Source organism: Vidua chalybeata, chromosome 6, assembly GCF_026979565.1.
Source record: "Vidua chalybeata isolate OUT-0048 chromosome 6, bVidCha1 merged haplotype, whole genome shotgun sequence".
In the NCBI taxonomy this organism is placed as follows: domain Eukaryota; kingdom Metazoa; phylum Chordata; class Aves; order Passeriformes; family Viduidae; genus Vidua; species Vidua chalybeata.
Window position 1 is genome coordinate 10,006,276 of NC_071535.1, and position 21,428 is coordinate 10,027,703.

General features: G+C 42.4%; 1 protein-coding gene across 15 annotated transcripts in view; it reads right to left on the reverse strand.

Annotated features, from left to right (window-relative positions):
* Positions 1–5,573: 5,573 nt before the first annotated feature.
* MARK3 (microtubule affinity regulating kinase 3) overlaps positions 5,574–21,428 on the reverse strand; it is a 65,535-nt gene continuing 49,680 nt past the window's right edge. For 2 of the 15 annotated variants that reach the window (XM_053944471.1, XM_053944474.1), the window contains 5 exons: positions 21,191–21,355; positions 20,204–20,461; positions 17,826–17,852; positions 13,153–13,197; positions 5,574–11,025 (listed from right to left, as the gene is read on the reverse strand). In XM_053944471.1, coding sequence (XP_053800446.1) covers positions 10,680–11,025; positions 13,153–13,197; positions 17,826–17,852; positions 20,204–20,461; positions 21,191–21,355 — 841 coding nt within the window. In that variant the 3' untranslated portion in view covers positions 5,574–10,679. The remainder of the gene's footprint in view (positions 11,026–13,152; positions 13,198–17,825; positions 17,853–20,203; positions 20,462–21,190; positions 21,356–21,428) is intronic. The other 13 variants (XM_053944480.1, XM_053944478.1, XM_053944479.1 and 10 more) reach the window with 9 other exon arrangements.

Genomic DNA, 21,428 nt, shown 5'->3' on the forward strand with positions numbered 1-21,428 from the left:
CGGTCCTTTTCAGCAGCTTCAAACAGACACCAGCTCTGTACAGTGCAGATCTGAGGCACTTTCTGGCTCCCCAGAGACATCACTGGCTGACCCTTGGAGCTGACTGAATATTTATGACCTCCAGGAAGAACAGCAGCAGTTTGAACGCCGGACAAATAACCACAGGGCTGTGGTATTGTGCTTCCTCCTAGTTCTTTGCTGAGTCTTATGACTATAAAACAAACTTGAAGGTCCTCCTTGTGAATCCCTTCTCCAGGAGAGAAAATTTCAGGAAATTGTGAAGATGTATCATCTCACTTTGCCGAGAAGAAAATTTGGGACCTTCTCAAACTACTCCACTTACATCTACCAGCAGAATGCTTTTGTTGTCCTACACGTCAGCACGGAGGCCAGACAGAGATCTAACTTGAGCCTTGGGAAAGTCTGACTCCTACTCTTCCTGCCTTGTGACAGACACTTGTACAAGCTGCACCACTCCCTCTGTGTGAGAGAGCAGGACCTTCCCTTCCTCTTTCACACTTGCACCAGTCTTGGCATTGTGGAAGGGCAGCAGAAAAGCATCCAGCCAGCCAAAGAAGAAGTTGGTTTAACAACTAGACAAGAAACCAGAGCTCAGAAGTGTCCTGGCCTCAACCCAGTGTATATTCAGACCAGAACAGAGAAATGAAAGCAGCTGAGACAGGAAGACACTTCTTGCTATCATCAGGCAGAGTTTTGTCCTTCACCCTCCAGCTCGCCCCTGTCTGGGTCAGCTACCACCCCTTCCAGCCAGAGCTCTGTCATACACAGCAGCAGACCAGGGTGCTCTTCTGTGGAAAACCACACCTAGAGAGGGATGTGCCAGTGCCTTGTTTCTTGTGGTGCTCCCCAGGACTGCCAGGCTGGACCCCTGCTGCAGGAAGGAGTGACCACTGTGATCACACACTGGTAGTGGGTCCCTGTCATAAGCACTGGGAGGAGGAACAAGTGACTGTCCTAAAAACTGACCCCATCCTCCAGCAATGCCTGGGAGAAGTGTGCCAAGGGAAGGAGCTGCTGCTACTCCTTTTTCAAATCCATAGATCTATTCCACCTGCTTGAAAATAGAAGCCAAGATTAGATCACCCCAACCTTTCCTCCTCTAGATTTGCCTCCATTTCTGCTCAGTCTCCTCCATCAGGACATGGCCTATTTAGGGACCCCCATCACCCGCAAAGACAGATTTTAGTACCTTTCCCTAAATCTCAGCACACTCTAGGATTTTCCACATGGCAGCTGGTGAGTGGGATTGCTGGCAGCCCTTTTTGTCTCGGTGGCATCAAGGCTGAGCAGGGCTGTGTTCTAGCTCCTACTGGGTTTAACACCTCATTTCCTTTGCTGTCTGCCCCAGAAACATGAGGAAAGGAGGCTCTGTGCCCTTCAGGCTCAACAGCAAGTTGTACAGCACCCCACAAGCACCAGCAGCTATGGGCTGAAGAACTGGTCTGGGAGCCCAGGTTTGCTAGAGACTGCAGACTCTTTGCACATGCACTGATTTCTAAATGAGCACAAGCAGCTCATTGGGTCCTCCCAAGCTGCACAAATTGGGTCTACGAGCTGAAGAATCTGCTCACAGAGTCACAGAATGATTTGGGTTGGAAGGGACCTTAAAGACCATCTGGTTCCACCTCCCCTGCCATGGGCAGGGACACCTCCCATTAGACCAGGCTGCTCAAAGCCTCGTCCAACCTGGCCTTGAACTGTTCCAGAGACAGGGCATTCACAACTGGAGATGGCAACTTTTTCCATGGGCAACCTGTTTTTACACCTCTTGCACCAGAAGCCAGGCTAGAGGATACTGTGCAGCCAGGTGGGTGTTCAGTCCGCTTTGAGAAGAGAACTGAGGCTTAGTTCTCAGCTTGAATGCCATGCCAGCCTTGGTTAATCACCATCAGGACTGGGGGTGCCTCCTCTTCTGCATTGCACTTCCACACCTACAGCCTGGCTGTGCGGCATCCAGAAAATCCTCCAGCATAGCCAGTGTAACAGGTGCAATCAGCATAACCACAAATTTCAATGCAGCACCAGGCTGATCCAGAGCTTTACTTCCAGGCTTTTGGTTTTTCCTTTAGCAGCATGTCTATCTTTGGTTCAGTCCCAATTTAGGACTTGTTTTCATCCCCTGCCTTCCCTGAACTCTGCTGCTAGATCAATGAAACTCAGCTTTGCAATGAAATGTGGAATGCTACTGCTCCCAAGACAAAAAACTGGGAAAAGGCATCATCTGAGTGACAAAAAAAGGCAAGGATGAAACATTCTTTATTCTTATATGTTGTTGGAGGACAGAAGGGGAGGGTAAGGTAGAGGTAATAGTAAGTTAATGAGAAATGCTGGATGCTGGTTAAATAAACAGCATGTGTCTGTCCCTAAAAACCTTGGCTCTCATCCCTCTGCTTTATTTTTATCCTTGATGAATGCTTTTGTCACTGCCTTTACTTCTACTGCTTTGCAAAGGTGGTTCCACAATTCCCCACTTGTCCAGCAGAATTAGCCTCACATAAGACCATTTTTTTGCCTGACTATTTTGCATCATGCAACGCCCACCCTGGCAGACCCAGCTCATAATGTCAGCAGTAGACAGAAAATTGGAGAAGCATCTTTGATATTTTAAACTACCCAAGTTGTTTGGTGCACAAACCAGAGCTCAGCTCCCCTTTGCACCCAGCAGAATTCTCCCCTGTTCCATCAGGATTCACCCCAAGTGCAGCTCTGACCTAAAAAGTGACCTTTAAAAATGAGATGCTTCTTGGCCAGCAGCTCTGGTCCCTGCTGTGAACTGTCACAGTTTTTGGGCTGGTTTCCCAGAGAAACAAGCCTCATCTAACCACACACTGTGTGTGAGAGCTTGGGCTTCTGTATGCTCAGTCTGTGCCCCCTGGAGCTGTGGCACCTGCAAGTGAGCAAGGCAGAGGGGTTGGAGAGAAAACTCCCTGCTTGTGCCCTGAGCAGAGCTCAGAGCAGGAATGAGCCCCTCCATGCAGCTCCTGTGGGCTGCAGCTTCACTCCAAGAGCTGTTTGTTCCAACAGACTGTGAGACAGTATGGGAAACTGTGCACTGAGCTCCAGACTCAAATCCACACCAGCAAGGGGCCCTTTGAAGTGGTGCTCACTGAGCTCCTCTTCTGTCACTGGTAAGCTCCCATCATGTCTCCCTTTTCACCTTGCAGTTTTCATTTCCATGTCTAAGTGGAGCTGAAGGGCAACCAGGAAGAAAAATGGATGTGGTTTCCCACAGCAACATGGCCAGGACAAGCTTTTCCTCCTGCTTGTGGCAGCCTTGCAGCGAGAGCAGGCTGCTCCCTGACAGCCCCAACAGCAGGACAGCCCTGCCCTGTCCGTGAGCACCCAGAGGCCTCCCAGCCCTCACTGGGGTGTTCTGGTGATGTGCTCCTTGCCCATCTCTGCCCCATGCATTACAGAATACACCCAATAAGGAGCGTTCTGGTGAGGTGGTTGATTCCCCAGTGAGAAGACTGGGAAACACCCAGGAACTGAAGGCATCCAGAACTGATGAGTCTCTTTCCCCTATCCCAGGGACTGCTTTAAATTCTAGATTAATTACAGCCTTGACTTTAATTGAGCTAAGCCATCCTGCAGGTCTGGATTCACTTCAGTGACTGAACACTGAGGAGATCCCGTTGCTCTTGCCATGCTGTGCACCATGGACCAGCATGGAGATGCTTCAGGGACCCCAGAGCACTTGTACTCTTTCTCCAGCTGGAAAAGCACTCACAGATCTGGTCTGTAGAGACTGGTGGAGCTCTGGCACCACAGGAGACCTTAAAAAGGGACTGTCCCTTGAAGCAAGGCTTAGCTCAGAAGGGTTGAGCCAAGGCTTGTCTCTGGAGATAAGGAGTAAGCAGCAAGTTTTGAAAGCCAAGGATAAAGAGGTTCATCAAGGGGTCAGTTAGATAAAACCACTAAAATATATTTGACCTAACAAAGTTACTGTGGTGGCTGCTCCCAGATCAGTGATGAGGAACAGAACTTCCCAACAGCAGAACTCTGCTACACACAGCGGGGTGAACCCTGTGCAGACCTCTCACCACAACCAACACTCCAGGAATTGCCTTGGGAGGCTCACAAAAGGGCTCAGCAGCAGCCCATGGTTCTGGGACTGCAGGAAGGAGGGGATGAGACACAGGACTCCTTCACAGAACAAGCACCAAGGAGCCTGAAATAAATAGCTTCTCCATTCCCACCTCCCAAGTCCAAACACCCCAGTGATAAATATTAGTACCAGTCACTATTAATCCCACAACAACAAAACTTGGATTACAATATAAGTGAAAGCTGGAGCAAAATATGCAATTTGAAAAAAGCTCCTGAGCAAATAAGGAAGTTTCACTTCTTGCCTACTTGAAGCACATGTGACATGATTTGTTTGAAGAATAAAATAGACTGCAGGCATGGAAAATGCCAGGCATAAAGCTTTAGAGAGTTGCTAATACTGTGGAATATAAATGGCAAGCAATCCCAGATTATTTTAGAAAAGGCTGGCTGCAATTTACAGCCTTGATTAGACTGATTACTGAAGGATAAACAGCAAAATAACTTCAGTAATTAAATTTCCGAAGAGGAAACTGAAGGTTCTTACTCATAAAATGAGCAGCAAATGAATTTAAATATTCAATATGACTTTTACCCTTCTCAGGAGAAGAGCATGCTGCCTGACATGGTCATTTTCTAGGAAAGGAGACTGAACAAGGCTTAACAAAGAAGTGAAAAAGGGCTGTGTAGCCCTATAGGTTTTCCATGGGAAAGGTAAAGCCCATTGGAATTACACTTCAGCTCAGAAAGCAATACAACTTAATGGAAAAATAAACGTATCATTAGGGTGCATTTCAAGTTAAAAATACAGTTACCATCAATATCTTGTGGTCAGTTTTCCTCCGTAATTAAGTGAAAATTGTCCAAGCAGATGGCAACACCGATAACCAATGTGAAATCGCAAGGAGAGAGTGATCCATGGAGTTCTTTTCTAAAAAAATTCCAAGAGAACCCCAACCAGAGCTGTTTCTGCGTTTGGGAGACATCCTGTGGCTGCTGCAGACACTGCACCGGCCCTCTGCAGCTTGCCTTGCCGTGCAGAAGGGACCGAGCATCCATCCATCCATCCATCCATCCATCCATCCATCCATCCATCCCTCTATCCCTTCATCCCTCCATCCCTCCCTGCCAGGCACCCCTGACATTTCAGCAGGTACCCCCTGCCACCAGCCCCTGCTCCTCTGGGCACCACAGACACAGGACCATTGTAACAATGCCTCCAAGCTCCTATCACTGTGTTTCTCCATCCGTGTGAAAACACTTCATTTCGTGCCTTTTTACTGTGTGAGCCAGGGGAGGAAATTATTCCATGCTCAGAAACTTTGCTGTTTGTTGCTGTTTGCAGTGCTCCTGCTGAGGTCTTGGTAAGAGGCACCTCCAAGCAAACAGGATTTTACCTCAAGACAGGCAAATGACTGAAAACCATGTGATTGAAATGCCAGTAGAATTTTACTTTCTGATTTTGCATCCCCATATGTTTTAACAGAATTATTTTCGTGGTGAGCTATTTTGTTATCTGATTTTATTCACCTAATACATTCAATGTGATCAGCAACTACAAGGAAACACGAACTGTACAAATATTTTGGTTTTATGCTCTGAATTTTTTAAGGATGTTAAATGATAACATAAGTGTATAAATGGAATGAGAACTGCAACATATCTGTGCCTTGAAACTCCATGCTGTGGTTCCCACAGCAACCATAACCATGGCCACTTCTCAGGGATTTTACATCGAGTCTGACGCTGTTCCAAGAGCTCAACACACATAAGCAAAAACCAAGAAAAAGCATTTGTTTTCCCTGCAATAAACATCTTACCTGCTAAGTCACAACCACCACAAGGTGTTAATGGCACTCGTAGGTGAAGGTAAACTCCCAACAGCCGACAATTAATGCCCTGAGTGTGGCTTCTGTGCAGAGATACTTGCAGGATTCATAGTGTTGGTATTGACACCCTTCTGTTTTCTGTTATTGCTGGAACAAGAGCCTTGTACCAAAGGTTAAAGCATTCTTAGAAGGCTAAAAGAGAGCAGTTCTTTCAAATTCTTTTATTTCGAATACCAAACTACTTCAACTTCAGAAGCACTGAGTGGTCAAGAGACTGTTCCTCCATGGTTTTGCTCATTTTATCCAGCCCTTTTGCTTGTAGGCAGTACCTGGTAGTGCACTAAAAAGACACTGGCAGAAACAGGAACACAAAAACCATCAAGTTATCCAAATTTACCATTTGCCTTTTTCTGCTCTTAAGTTTGTCAAAAGTCAGGAGTATGCACAGAGGCAGCAATTCCTGCATCCCCTTGTTCTTGGTTTTCTTTAAGCATTTACTGCTGTTGCAGTGCAGGACTCTGATTGGCCTTGGGTATGAAAAAGTTGAACTTCCAACAAATTACTCATTTGTCTAGGTTTGGAGTTTTATCCAAAGCTCATGTCCCTTCCTGCTGGATAACAGTTTATTCTCTGAAGTGATAGAATAATTGTCAGTGGTGAAATCAATGAAATAATTCATGGCTACTGGAGGGGAAAAACTCCAGTCAAAGGTGGAATTTTCAAAACTCCACTTCATCAGAATGTCAAATCAGGGGTTTAATTGGCAGCACCAGTGCCCTGTAATAGCATGAGGCTGTCTTTACTGGAAATCTCCAGGGCTTTTCTATGAAAACTTACAGAAGTGAGATAGCATGGACAGTTACAAGCCTACATATTTAAAATTAAATGTTAATCCACAGTGGTACCAGCTTTCCAAAACTGTATTTATTCCTAAACATCTGCAGTGCAAATCAGAAACCAAAATGTTACATTAGTATGACCCCCCCACCCCCACCCCAGATGGCAGAAATACCATCAACTACTGAAATTCTCTAAATATTTAACTCTTTAGGTTACTAAAGAAAAGATGTGGTCTTGGATAGCACAGCAAGAAACACCCAACCAGTCCCCCCCTGAAATACAGAGAGTGACACTGGCTCAAGGGGCCTCTGCCCACCCCCAGGAGGCACCTGAGCCCCTGGGGACAGTGACCACTGTGAGCCAGCAGGTTCCAGCCCAGGGGGCTGGGCACACACTGCTGCTCCAGGGCTGCACAGGGAGAGCAGCTCTCTGGGCTGGCTGCAGGCCTAATTAAATTGCAATCCACAACATGGTCTGTGACACAGCAGCTGTGGGAAATACTGATTAAAAGCATCTACACAATAACCCAACGGGTCCATGTTTAGCTGAGGTTTTAACTGAATTGAAGAGAGCTCTTATTTAAATTCCAGATATGCCACAGTCTTTCCATATGACTGGGAGGACTACTGAACCCTGCACTTCATTTCTGCAACATAAACATGTAGATATTAATTCCATATTTTTAGAAATAATCTAAATTATCTTGAATTCTGTAATTTAAAAAAAATAGGATACAGTACCTTGCTATATTTGATCTTGAAGCCTCAGTGTAATGCAAGACAAAAAGCTAAACCTTGCCCAAATCTGTACTAGAAATCTTTAAATCCACAAAGATTGGACCAGATGCCGTAACTTGAACAGAAGCAGTGTGCAAAACACTTAGCCCAGCAGTACTAGCTGTTCCTCCAGCCTACCTCTCTCTCCTTCTTCTCAATATGGTCAAGGACCTCAGGTCTTGTAAAGAGGTGAAATAAACTGAAGTGTTTCAGAAATCCTAAGTACGGGGAAGGTTTGCATAAGAAAAAGTGGATCTGAATTTGTTCCTGCTCAGTGTTCATTGTTTTATGTATGCATCTTTAAATGCTTTTATTAATAAAGTGAAACCCTGCCACCCAAACTCTTAATACATTTTTCTCTGCCAGATCCAGCAATCCAAAGATGTCATCGGTGCTGGCTGACACAGGTTTCAGTGATGCAAACCTTCAGCCATGAGCCCATTACAATCAACCCCTAACACAGCACTTGGACCACATGTTCCAGGACACAGTCAAGCCATGAAATAAAAACGCTTCTCGGTCGCTCTTCATGTGTCTCAAAACACCGAGATCTGCTGCTGCCTCCTCACCACACACTGACCTCTGATTATTTTTAAAACTTGCCCCTTAAGGTGAGAAAAACCAGGTGAGGTTCTGCAGAGTCCCCTCAGCAGTGGTGCCTGCAAACCTACAGAGATTCCCAAGAAATAAGAACAGGTAAAAAGCCTGTGTTGTGAAAGCAGTTCATCTTTGGTTTGGAGAGCTGAAGAAAGGACTTTCCTTCCCAGGCAGTTCCCAGAGGCTTGAACACCAATCCTACAGGGTGCTAAATATTCTCACAACTCGGTAATTTTACAAGGCATTTGGGAAGGAAGCTGTTAAAAATAATTTTCTGATTATAATAAGTGAACTTTTTAATACCTCAAATAAAGATTTACTGAAAGAACCTTTTGAGAACACTTTAAGAAAAATACCAAAGTACAAACTTTAAATATCCAAAGTATGATACTGGTGCACTTTTTAGAAACACTTACATACTTAACAGGTGAAGTAGGAAGAGAGTATTTCAGAAAACATTTAATATGAAACCTTTTGGAACTTCCATCGAATACAGATTTACATAATTTATCAGAACACCTTTTCAGTTCAGACAACAAAGTGCACTGCCAGGTGAAAAAAATACATTTGGAGGAGTGCTTAAAACGTAGGGAGTGAAAGGATAGGTGACCATTCACCTGAGAAAGTACAACGACTGCCCTGAAATGTCTTATTGCTATTACAAAATGGAGTTTTCATGGAAAAAAACCCATACTGAGCAGCACAGGCATGGGCAGAGCACTGAAAGCCAACTGAACTCTGGTAGCACCCAGAGTTCTCAAGCCATGGCATGATACAGAATATACAGAGAATAAAATGCAAATTCAGGAATATTTACTACATTTAACAACTATGATTACCCTTTAAACTAGCATAATCAATATCAATGCTTAGGGGGAAAGAGAGGGGAAGTCTGCTGCCTTCACAGACTACAGATCACAAGAGCTAACTTGCAAAATATTAAGGACTTTGCATTTTCACCTCGGGTCAAATCTGAACTGTGTACTATGAGTAACTATTAGCTCACTGCAAATTTAAAATGCAAATTTAGGCTCCAGTTTAAAGCACATGTTAAGTACATGCGTAAGTGCTTCACTGAAATATAACCACAAAACATTAATACAAAAAGTCAAGTAGATAATGCAGGATATTATCTACACAAGTCCTCGATGAAATAAACCGAGTATCGGTAGGAAACAACGCGTGAAGAAACCTCCTCATTCTAGTTTCCAAAATCAAATCTGTTTCACCGCTGTGATGGTTAAAAAGTGGGGGCTATCCCAGAGCAGCTTCACATCCTACCGAAAGCTAGTTGGCCACCAGAGTTCATCGGGGCAGGTTGCACACTGCACAGGGACAGGGGACAGGGGACTCCCTCGGCAGCACGGCCAGACACGCGCTGGCACAGAGCCATCCAAAGCAGCACAGCCGGAGCCACGGGGAAGCACGCTGAAGAGAGCTGCAAGGAAAAGCTCCAACTGCTCCTGCCTGTGGCTGGAGTTCAGCAAGCTGGACGTTCGGCCAGAGATCAGTAGCCAGTCTGATTCCCACCTTTGGGTTTCAATGCTGAGGGTGCCCGGAAGGCGAGGGACAGCACGGCCCCATGTGCAGCAAGGCCTCGAACGCACGGAGGCAGGACTCGGACCTGGCCGAGAATGGCCATGGTTTGAGAGTCCCTTTGTGCTTTGTATCAGCCTGACCTAGTCTAACGTGGCAAACCTGCTCTGAAAGAAAACCACTACTCAGCAATCAGCACCTCCTTTTACACTGCCTCATTCCCGAGAGGAACAACAGAGAAATGTTCTTAGCTGCAATCAATACTCATAAGCCAAAAGGACAAAGATACAGTTTTAGTAGTTTAGCAGAAGCAGAAGAATGGAAGCGTTTACCCAAATATTAATGCACAAATTAACTACATTATTAAACTTTGATTCAGACTTAAATAATAAATAGGTGGGCAAAATATAATGCAAGACTTACTCAGTAGAAGTGAATTTTTAATCATCTCATGAGATCTACTTAGAAAACAGAACTAATAATGTTCACAACCATAAATCCAAACCCTTCACACATTTTTTTCTTAACACAGCAGTGAACTGTAAACCTGCGTTTACTGGTTATCGCTTCAGTAATTTTAAATATTAACTCAAGTGTTTCCTCCTTGGCCATTTCAATTTTTAGCACCAAAATCAGCCCAAAAAGAGGTACTGGTACAGCTTGATGTTGTAAATGAATTGTTTACATATAATACTTTATATATTATACACACATACTGTACATTCACACATCCACACAAACAGGAGGCATATTTAAAGGAATATATTCTGTGTTTCAATTTGTTGTCAAAGACTTAGGAGCAATGGAAATAAAGCAGAAGGGGTAATATTTTACATAGTAGGCAACTTTAATGCTGTAGTGCACTTATAAAAAAGTCCAACTCTCCCTCCCAGCTCAGCAGCTTTTTTTTTTAATATCACTATTCAGAAGGATGCAGAAGTTATTGCCTAAATGTTATTCTATACATTTCCATCGGAATTCTCAAAAACACTTTAAATTGCTAACTAATTTACAACTTAACTATTTTTTCTTGTTACAGCTTTAACTCATTGGCAATTTTGGAAGCAATGTTTTTGAAAGCTATGGATGTTCCCGATATCCGCTTAAAGCGAACTCCGTTCAGGGACAGTCTTGGCAGTTTACACACCTCCATCTCCCACTGTACAAGGTTTTCCGCGTGCCCATCTCCATGGACACAGAAAAGCAAGAAACGCTCTCTTTGTTCATAGTCACAGTTATTGGCATCCAGGACCTTTCGTATTTCCCTCATCATGTCATTGGGATCCATGGAGCTGGTGGTTTTCATGCTCCAGGTAAAACGCAGCGACCGAGGCTTGGCTTCCTTGTTCTCGTCCTTCTGATCCACAGCTACATTGCGGCTGAAAGACAGGAATTGCGGAGTGAGCAGGGCCAGCCCCCCCCCAGGGGCCACCTGAGCGAAGCCCCCACTCAACGCACCCCACCCGGATCAGGGCAGCGCTGGAGGCTCCGGCTGTGGCCAAGCCCCGCTCCCCCAGCTGCTGCACACACACACAGTCAGGGGAAAGCTGTAGCTGCTGGGGCTGGAACAAAGGAATGGCACGAGGTGGGACACAACTGGCACTCACTGGATTCAGGAGCATGGGGGCAATGACCTTCTGGAGGCAGAACTACATGCAGCACCTACAGCTTGATTTTCAGGCAGGTTCTGCTCAAAACTCTACTCTCGGACCACGTGGGCAGCTGAAACATCAGCTCTGTGCTAGAAGTTTCTGGAACATTGAAATAACAGCTCCCTGTGGCAGGAGGGTGCTCAGCCCAGGCCCTGGGAGGTGCCCACTTACACAGAATGGGGCACAAAGGTGGTGCTGGGTGTTCCTCTGCACCTCCTCCTGGGCAGCAGCTGGACACTGAGCCCTGGGAGTGCCCCTGGAGCCCCACAGCAGCTGGCTGCAAGCAGAAGGAAGGACAGCAGGATCAGGGTCACCCACCTGCTGCCCAGGGTCAACCTGAGCCCCCAGACCTGGGCTGGCTCAGTTACACTCTGGCCTTCCTGCACTGGGGCGTGTTTGAGATGATCCCTGGGGACACACCACGCTGCAAGCTCTGGGGGCTGCCTCAGACAGGAGATGCTTCCTCCTGAGTTGGTCAGTAATTCATTAAACACCAACCACTGACTGAGGTAAAGTGATGAAATCTTCTGCAGCTACAAGCTCTGCAGTTAAGTGCCTCTGAGGGGGATGTGCATAAAGAGAGCTGGAAGTCACTACTAGACACCTCTTCAACATAGCTTGTAAAGATGGTGAGAGGGTACCATTATTGTCACATTTTTAAGAGATGAAACACAAAATATTGAACACAAAATTTGTGTTTCCCAAATCTGCAACTTTTTTTTTTTTTTTTAATAAAAAAGCTTTTATTTTGGTATGGGTAAGAGAAGTTAAACAGGACAAAGGAAAGAAATGTTCCAGAAATTTCTAGTTTGCAATTATTCTTCTACTTAAATTAAAATCAGTAGTCATGCAGCTAAAGAATAAGGAACTACACTTGGACCTCCAGGGACAAAACACAGATTTGCTTTGTGAATATTTGTACACTGTCAGTCACCTTTTCAAATTTAATTAAATATATTGACTGTCATACTTAACTATTAGCTAACCTAACTGACCCCCAACCATGCAGTTTTGGTCTCACGTGGAGCCTCCATATTCAGCCAAGCTGCTCTTTGAAATAGATGGCAATGGTTACACCACATTTTATTTCTACTACCATTAAGCAGGCAATTATGAAAAAGTTAAATAAAAAGTGATAGCAAGGCCACAACTAAATAAATATATTTCTCAAATATAACCCATTTCATAATTCTCCTATTAAAAGATTTCTTGTGACTGTGAGAGTCATAAGACTATGCAATGTGATTTGCCAGATGCTATAAAATTCATCACACAAATTAAAGAGTATTTTGTTTTAAGGTTTTAATTTAATAAGGCTGTAAAGGGCCAGGAAAATTCCCAAGTTTTATTCAATGCTTATTTTATTTTTGGAAGCTTTTTCTACTTGAAAACAGTTGGCAAACCCAGGAGTTTGATAATTTCTATTTTTTTTTTGATATGCTGATTTTGTGAGAAGAGTATAACATGAAAAATATTTAACTACCTGTGATTTTGGAGATGAGAAATATCTTATCACCTTTCAGTGGTTATTCCACACATTTGCAGCCTCACTGGAGACCACTTATCTACACATCTACACAACAACAGCAAATTACAATGACTAAAATGCAAAAAAAAAAAAAAAAAAAAAAAGAAAAACCACACAAGGGAAAAGGCAACAGTAAAGATGAAAGTTTAGAACCAAGTCAGTCAGTGCTTTAACAGCTGTTTTGCAGACAGAAATGCTTCTTTGTTTAGTTCCAATGACTTACATGAAAAAAAAAGCTGCTGCCTGAAGCCACTATGCCACATAATCAAGGGAAGAAAGGTTCAAACTCACCTAAGCAACGTTTTAAACAAAAATTTTACCCTCACCTTGAGCCCTCAAATCTCCCGTTCCTCTCATATTCAGTCGGGAGCCTCAATGAAAAGAATGCAGAAGCAAAAGGAAGTGGGAAAGAGAAGACAAATCTTATACTACAATATATAATATCTGAGTAGTTGCTAAAAGACACTGCAATCATACCAAAGGTGTGTTAAAATACAAAACAACAAAGATGTAAAGAACTTGGGAGGTTAGGACAAACTCAGAAAGCAACATATTGTCAAACCAAATGGAAGTCTATAAATTATAGCTTTTAAACTGACCATAACTAATTTTAACAGTATATATTTGTGTATTAAATCTGTAGAACTCACAGAATAAATCTGAAGTTCTAAAAGCAGAAAATGTGAAACTAAAGTTACAAAGCATATTGAAGAGACTGTATTATTTACTAAGTACCTCCTAAAAGAGAAATAACTCCCAAATATTTTTAGCTAATGTTATTTAAAAGTTTTATCTGGAATAAAGTATATATTTGAAAAAATCCCCATAACTGTTTACAGACAAGTCTGATCACCTTGTGTATTTGCATGCTCATCAGATCTGTGTGTTCAAACAATATCAAAATACCTTAATGCAAAAGAAGAAGATGCATATATATTTTAATGGAACTTTAAGAGGTAAATCCAAGATTTCTCAAGCTGTGGTAACTCCATCCTAGTAATTCCACACTGATGCATCTTCCCCACCCAGGAACAAGCTTAAGCTTTCTCTCTTCTTGCAGTGCTTAAGGCTACATTGCTGGTCACTACCATGTATTGAAAGCCCAGGGTCAAGAAGAATTAATGGGAAAATTATCTTTCTCTACCTTCCCATTGTTGAAGGAGGATGGCTCAACATATCAGCATTAACTCTGCTCAGGGGGATGCTGCCTGTACACTGCTTTCATCCAGACTAAGGCAGTACATGGCTTCCCTGAGTAAACAAACACAGCAGTTTGGGTGGCAGGTGTCTAGGGACAGGAATGTAAGACAGTAACCTTATTTTCTGCTGCAGAGTGATATTTATATCAGGGTGTGTGGGGTGTTACAAGGCGTGATTTCCTCCTTTCCTTCCTTTTGAGAGCTCTGGTGAGGGATCAGCCTTGCAAGGTGACTCTTGGCAGTCTGTGTCACAGGGGACCAGGAGCTGTCCTGGAACTGTGAGGGGCAGGGGGGCAGCAGAACCAGCCCAAATTCAACTCAGGGGCTACTGCAAAGCAACACTGCACTTAACAGGAGGGCAAAGTTGCTCAGCTGAGAGCTGCTGGTCATGGCAGCATCCAAGGAGAACCCCGCTCTCTGAGGTACCACACAGCTCACGGTACAACAGGGACAATGTCACTGGCAAATGAACAGCTGTAAGCAAAAAAAGATACAGAAAAAACGAGAAGAAGACAATTGAAAGTCACAGTGCAAAGTAAGCAGTTACTGAATTTATTATGGTGGATATAAGAGAAGGTGGAAAAAGATTTTTCATGCCTGTATATACCAAGAGCATGAAGTCATCCCCTATGAGCTCTACAGGACCAAAAAAGGGGTAGGCAGGAACCACCACATCTGCCAACTGAACTGAATTGATCCTCCCCTTTCAGATGATTGTTTTACTGGGCAAAGCAACCAACAAGTTAGAAAACACTCCTCAACTGAAATATTAAGAGTACTTTAACTTCAAGGAGCCTTCTGTGCTTCTAGGAAGTGGAGGATGGCAGCTTTAAGAGCTGCAAACATTTACAGATTTTTGTTGGGTTTTTGGTGTTTTGTTTTGAAACTTGCCAAAGGTTGTAGAAAATGGGAGCACAACCAGTTTCCCCAACAATGAACAGCTTTACTGTTGCTGGAATTTGTCCAGAAAAGTCTGTAAAGAAAAATCTCTAGCGATGCTCTGACACACTTTTCAGTTTGAAATTAAGCCAAAGTGTTCAGTTTGTAAACCACTGTACTCTAAATCTAAGAAAGGTCATTATTTAGAATATACCTGCCACTTTGAAATAATAAACATTCTCATGGAAGCCTCTCAGAAAACCCTCACTTTGCTCAGTTTTTCCATGCATCAATGTTCCATTCATTGAGCAGGAGGAGCTGCATAAAGTGACACACAACCTCAAATGTGAGCCATCATGCCAAGCTTAGGAGAGCTGTGCCAGTCTCTCAAGGTGCTCTTTCCTTCATGACAGACATGGGGATGGTCCAGCTCTACAGCCCAGCACTGCTGCTCTGGGGACAGGCACTTACTGTACTGCCAGGATTGTTTTGGTTGGGGTTTGTGAGTCAGATGCAGCCCTGAGGCCTCCTCACTTGCTAATACAATCTTCACTTCTGTGCTAGTTTATGCTGCTCTAAATTTTCTGCTTTTACTTGTGTTTTCCATAAACTGATTTTATGGACCAAGATGCTTCTTGGTCTTGAGAATGGAACAAATATACAGACAAGTTCTGTTCTCATTTGTCATGCCATGCCTATACATTATCTACCTTATGGTTTATGAAGGGCTTTCACAAATCTGATTGTTTCCACACATAATCTGTCCCAGATTATGCTGTGTTTCCTGTTCTTTACATCTTTGTATGCTGTTTTAAATATCCAAGTAAACACAAAGAAAGCTGCCTAAATCAACTGCTGAAAATCAACAAAAAGTGCAAGATGATAAAATAAGATCAATTTATAGAAATGGAGAAATGATGCTGCAATAAAATCCAGAACATTGATTCATTTTTGCTGTCAGAAAAAAAAAAAAGAAGTTAAGACTTCCACAATATGCAGATTGGCAAACACAGTGCATAGTACAAGAGATATATATATATATATACTCACATATATATATATATATATATATATATTTGACACCTCTGTATACTGAGCACAATATTAAAACTCAGCAGTTTAACAAGCAGCGACTTTTATTCTTTCATTCAGCTCCCTAGAACTGATGCTGTGGCACTATGTATACATGCTACTGGGTTACTGTAGCTCTTTCAGAACTACAAAAACAGTGAGCTCAGGTAGGATTCATAGCAAATATAGCCAGGAGAAACTGCCAAAATCCCCAGTATTTTCAGTTTTTGTACCTACAGACAGATCAGGTATGGAGGGACATCACACATTCTTAAAACAGAATTTAAAAAGCACACCGCTCCTGTGCAGGTTGTGTAAGACTTTACAAATTTCTTATTCAAAAAGACACATTCATGGAAGCTGTAGCAGATATTTCCACCATGGTCTAAGACTCCTGGCCTCAAGTCAAAGGTAATTTTTAAAAAATTACTTAAAAATTACCTGAAGTCTCAAATTTAAACAGTAACTTTCTAGTTTAAAACTGTACTCATATTATCATTTCCCATCTTTCTTCTGAACAAATGTAGATGAATCCAGCTGTGGAGGGTTGCACAGATCACAGTCCTTTGTTTTAGAAGTGGTCTACACCCCACAGCTCATGATGCATGCTGGGTTAAAGCCACTGCCCCTGCTCAGTTCCAGCTGTATGCTGAGTTGCATGGTTTCTTTCCTTAACTAAGTTGTTGCATTTTCTCAAGTCAGCTGTGACAACGCCAGCCAAGGCAACCAACACCAGTTCCAAACATGGACATGTTTGGAAGAGCACTGATTATCATCACCATGGCATGGGATTTACTCAGTTAATCAGGTGGGGTACCTTTAGCCTTGCACTGTACATAATAAACCCACATTTAGGCAGCAATTTACATATGTCAGGACTCCCTAATCTAAGCATTTCCTTGAAATGGTCTAACTCCAAATTACAGTCACAAGCATAGCCTTGTATTCCGAAGGTTAAAACAGATGCCTGGTTTTTGGCCCCATGTCCCTGGTTTTGATCAGTAGTAGGAAACTGGAAGTACCACCCTTTCAGAAGTTCCAAGATGTGGTACAACTAAACAGGCTATTACAAAACTCTACTGGGAAATTTACCTGCACATCAAAATTGTGTAAGTGATTTTCATGAATCATAGTGGATTAATGAGAAATACAGCAGCTTGATTCATTCCCAAATTGCAAAACTAAATTCAGTCCTTTGGCTTGAAATGTGAATCAGACTTCTGAGCTTTTCCCTTTTGTTGATAAATTTGCATAAATGTTGTACTTTTTGTTTATAACTAAAGAGCTCTATTTGCACTTCAGCTGCAATTGACTTCAACAAATGCACCCCGTGTTAAAATAAATACACAGCTATTGAATCTTCATTCAATCTTTCACACAGAACTGTTCAACTCACAGCTGTGCTCAGCTGCCGGCAATGCTTCAAACCTTTTTTTCTCTTCAACATCATAAAACAGAGAGATAACATAAATTCAACAACACTTACCTTTATTTGCTTGCAACCTTATGTTTTGTTTATACTTTCATCATTGTTATCAAACACCTCATTCTTCAAACATAAGCATGCTAAGTGTATTAGTACAGAGAACAGAATTACTTTGGCACTACCAACTCTATCAAAGAAAGAAGAATTCACGAGGCATGCTTAGCATCTTGTTATACAACACAGATGGTGCCACAGATTCTTAGGTATCGTCATGAGTTAATGGATTTATTCTATGCTTTCCTCTGAAGAAAGAAAGTATTTAGTTCTCAGCAGGAAGTTTAGTTTTCAGAAAACCAAGGCTAGAAAAGCCAAATCTTTTGTTAATTGCAGGAGCCACTTTTTTTTAAATATAAAGAAATCCTACCTTTTGATAAACCTGAATGACATGTTTCTAAAAGAAATTAAGCCAAAATAATAATTAACAAAAAATTTTGTACAAAATAAATTGAAAAAGGCATTTAGAGTGAAACATGCAAAAAAGATCTCATTTTAAATGCACAATTAAATTACACTTCAATATATTCTCAGATTAGGCAGATGATTTAGGGGCTGAAGAGTCAAACTCCTGGCACTGTTACTTTCAATTTTTCTGGGAAATATGTAACCAGTATTTATTATGAATTAAAATATGTACTGGTGTCAAAACATTTTAAAACTCAAAATCTGCAAGGTCAGGTAAAAATATGCTTGTATTTTCTTCATATATTTACCAAAGAACGCAAAAATCAGTAACACTACCATAATTATATCCTGAATATCTTCAGAGTTAGGATTCTTCCTTTCTTCATAACATTAGGTCAGCCATGTTGTGCCAAAAACAGCCTTAAATATTTAGCTATTTTAGTGGCAGAAGCTGTAACAATTCCCTACACCAGAACATAAGTAGTTCATAACCAAAAGAATTCTGATTCCCCATAGAGAATGCTACAATAAATTAATGAGCAATAAGGCTTAAAAAAAATTATTTAACAGGAAGAAACATAACCATGTCCTTCAGTGGCACTATCCACCTCCTCAGTACAGCACTGAATATAACAGAGCCCCAACTGCAAAAGATCCTCCAAGAGCAAACTAATCATCTGTAACTGTGCTATTGTGTTGTAACTGCATGTTATTTAATCAAGTCCAGATGGAATTTAAACTACTGTCAAAAGTCGTGGGGAAAGACTTCTTCAAGAAAACCACACTGCACTGCAAAAGTTGAAACTGTGAGGCAATGATAGAAGTTTGAATGCTGCCTAAACAACTGAGTGAAAAGTTTGCATGTTCACAGTTTGAGCATCCACATTTGGAATGTCAAATGGAAAGTTAAGTAAGGATATTACAAACAAAAGTACAGAAAGAAAGATGTGCCAAAAGGATGTAGCTGATTAAGACTTCACTTGACATAAAGCAGATGGCTAACACTTAAAAAGTATTCAAATTAAATTTCTCTCTCTCTCAACATAAAAAGGAAGGGAAAAAACTCAAACCAAATTTCCTACAGCACAGTGTTTCCCAGAGAAGTGTTACCTGGCAGAGAACTGAGCAAATTAAAACATTTATCAAAGGCTAAACTGTCATGTTCTTGTATTGCCAAGAAGCAACTTCTACATTTTTAAAGAAATTCACTCTCTCAACTGAAATCACCCATTTGTGAAAAACTGGAGTGTGGCTCAGCATTATTTTGTAGGAATGGGAGATTGCAAATGGGATACTGAGGGAGGGAGGCATCCATAATCATAAAGTAGACAGGAAGGAAATGACTTGCTGCTGACGTGGTTTAAGCTTAAAACAAAAGCTAGCAGGCCAAGATCCGAATAATCTTGTCCAAAAAACTTCACCTGATAAGGAGTATACAAAACCTTGATGAATATCTTCATGCAAAGACAAACAAGCTCTCAATTCTGCAAATTCAGGTTGTGGAGATCAATGGTCTGAAGTATGTGGTATGGGAACTGACAGGTTTTAAATACAGAAGAAAAAAGTACAATTTTCAATTTCAGGGTTTGTAGTAACTAATCTAAATCATACATGGATTTGAAACTAGAAGTTCAGTTAGAATAAAAACTGTTAGTGCAGGAGCAAGACCTGCTGAAGCTTGGCTTTGGCTGGACCACACACCTAACACAGAATCTGCACATGAACTAAAGGCCAAAGCAGGAATAAATTTTTCAAGGTTTGACCAGATTCCTGCCTAGACTGAAACACTAATGCTGCCATTCTTTTAAGATGGCCTGTGACAGCACTACTGCCAACAGAAGCTTTTGTCTCCTGCCCCTACCCTTTCACCAGTGATATTTCTATTTCTGTGTTGCCAGCAAGGTTATGCTGGAAACACTGATGGACTAAGTGACTGGGAAACACAACCTGAGCTTCTAATGCTACATCAAATATCTAGACTGGGCTCCTAGTTTATGCCATTTACTCATGGACTACGCAGCCACTGAGCAGCTTTTCAGCTGAGCTGAAATGTTTCATCTCTGCAGCATTTGTACCTCAGACATGAGGCTGAAGAGCACAGAAGGAAAGCACAGACCAAACTGTCTCCCATTTAATCCCATTTGACTCAACTCCCAAAAACAAATGGCTTCTGTAACCAAAATTGACCTATGAAAAAATCATAAGCAACTGCATTTTAAGTTGCAGAACTTCAGCCATTTATCAGTGAACGTGGACAAAATCACCTAAGCAATGAGGTATTTCTAGTACAAAAAGGAAAAAAAGACAGACACAGTGCAGTAGCGTTTTTAAGAGGCTTACCTTCTCGTCAGTTTAGAAGTTAGTTTGCTGAAGAGGTTGGTGGAGCCGCGGGCGCGGGTCTGCGAGAGCGGCGTGGCCTCGTGGGACAGGCTGGGCGAGGCGGGCGGGCCGTTGTAGGTGGCGGTGCGGCGCTCGCGCAGCTGCCCGTGGAACGTGCTCCGGCTGGCCGTTCCTCTGGGGAAACGAATACGGTCAGGGGTGGTCGCACTGCTAATGCTGTGGGTTGAAGCAACGGGAGTTCTCTGATCGGGAATAGTGCTAGGGCAGAAAACAAACAAACAAAAAAACAATGCTAGAACGCCTTCACACGGGCACTGCGGCTCAGCAGGAAACACAAAACACTACGTTCTACAGTAAAGCATAAGCAGACACTTTTATATAGGCCAAGGTTGGGAATACCAACATTATTACAGCACTGTATGGAATCAAAACTTGCAAGAAGTTAGGATTAAGAGGCTGCCGAAACAGAAACCTACATAGGCAGAAAAGTGCAACAGGAGTATCCTGGAAAAGACCAGATAAACCAGGCCTACAGAGTTTCGCTGAGAAGACTGATAAAAGAATAGACCAGTAAAGTTTCCTCCCAGGAAAGAGAATAGGTAACTTTAATGTCTCTCCCTCCACATTCTGTACATACATCTTTGAAAGTCTTGCTAATTTGAAAGTATCCTACACAAAATTCTCTACAAGCGAACTGCTCCAAGTAGTGAAGTCCTTCGGGATATACAGTTAAAGTCTCCCACAAACTTTGACAATAGGGAATGTCCAATACTCCTAACAATAGGAAAAAATTAAGGTTCACTATTGCAGGATTATGTCACAGACAGCCTGACACACCACAAGACAAATGTAAACGAGACTAAAAAAATGAGGAAACACACATCTTGTGGGCAAAATATACTAGAACAATCTAGGACTAAAATTCCACAGCACAAAGTTAAGAAGCAGTGGGTATAAGTTAGTGTCACAACGATTTCTGGTTCTTACATAGGCCTGAAGTTATCTGCGCCATTGTCTATTGGAGGCAACATCATCTTCGTGTGCACAGAGGCTGACATGGACATCGACTTCTGATGTCGCAGCCGAACACTGGAGAAGGATGTGGTACAAACTGAAGCAGGGCTAGCTGCGTAAGCGAACATTTCTGTCAGGCTGCGAGGGGGTTTGGGTTCAGGCAGAGGCAGAAAGAAGAGCATGATGGACCAACAACAAACTACTGCATAGG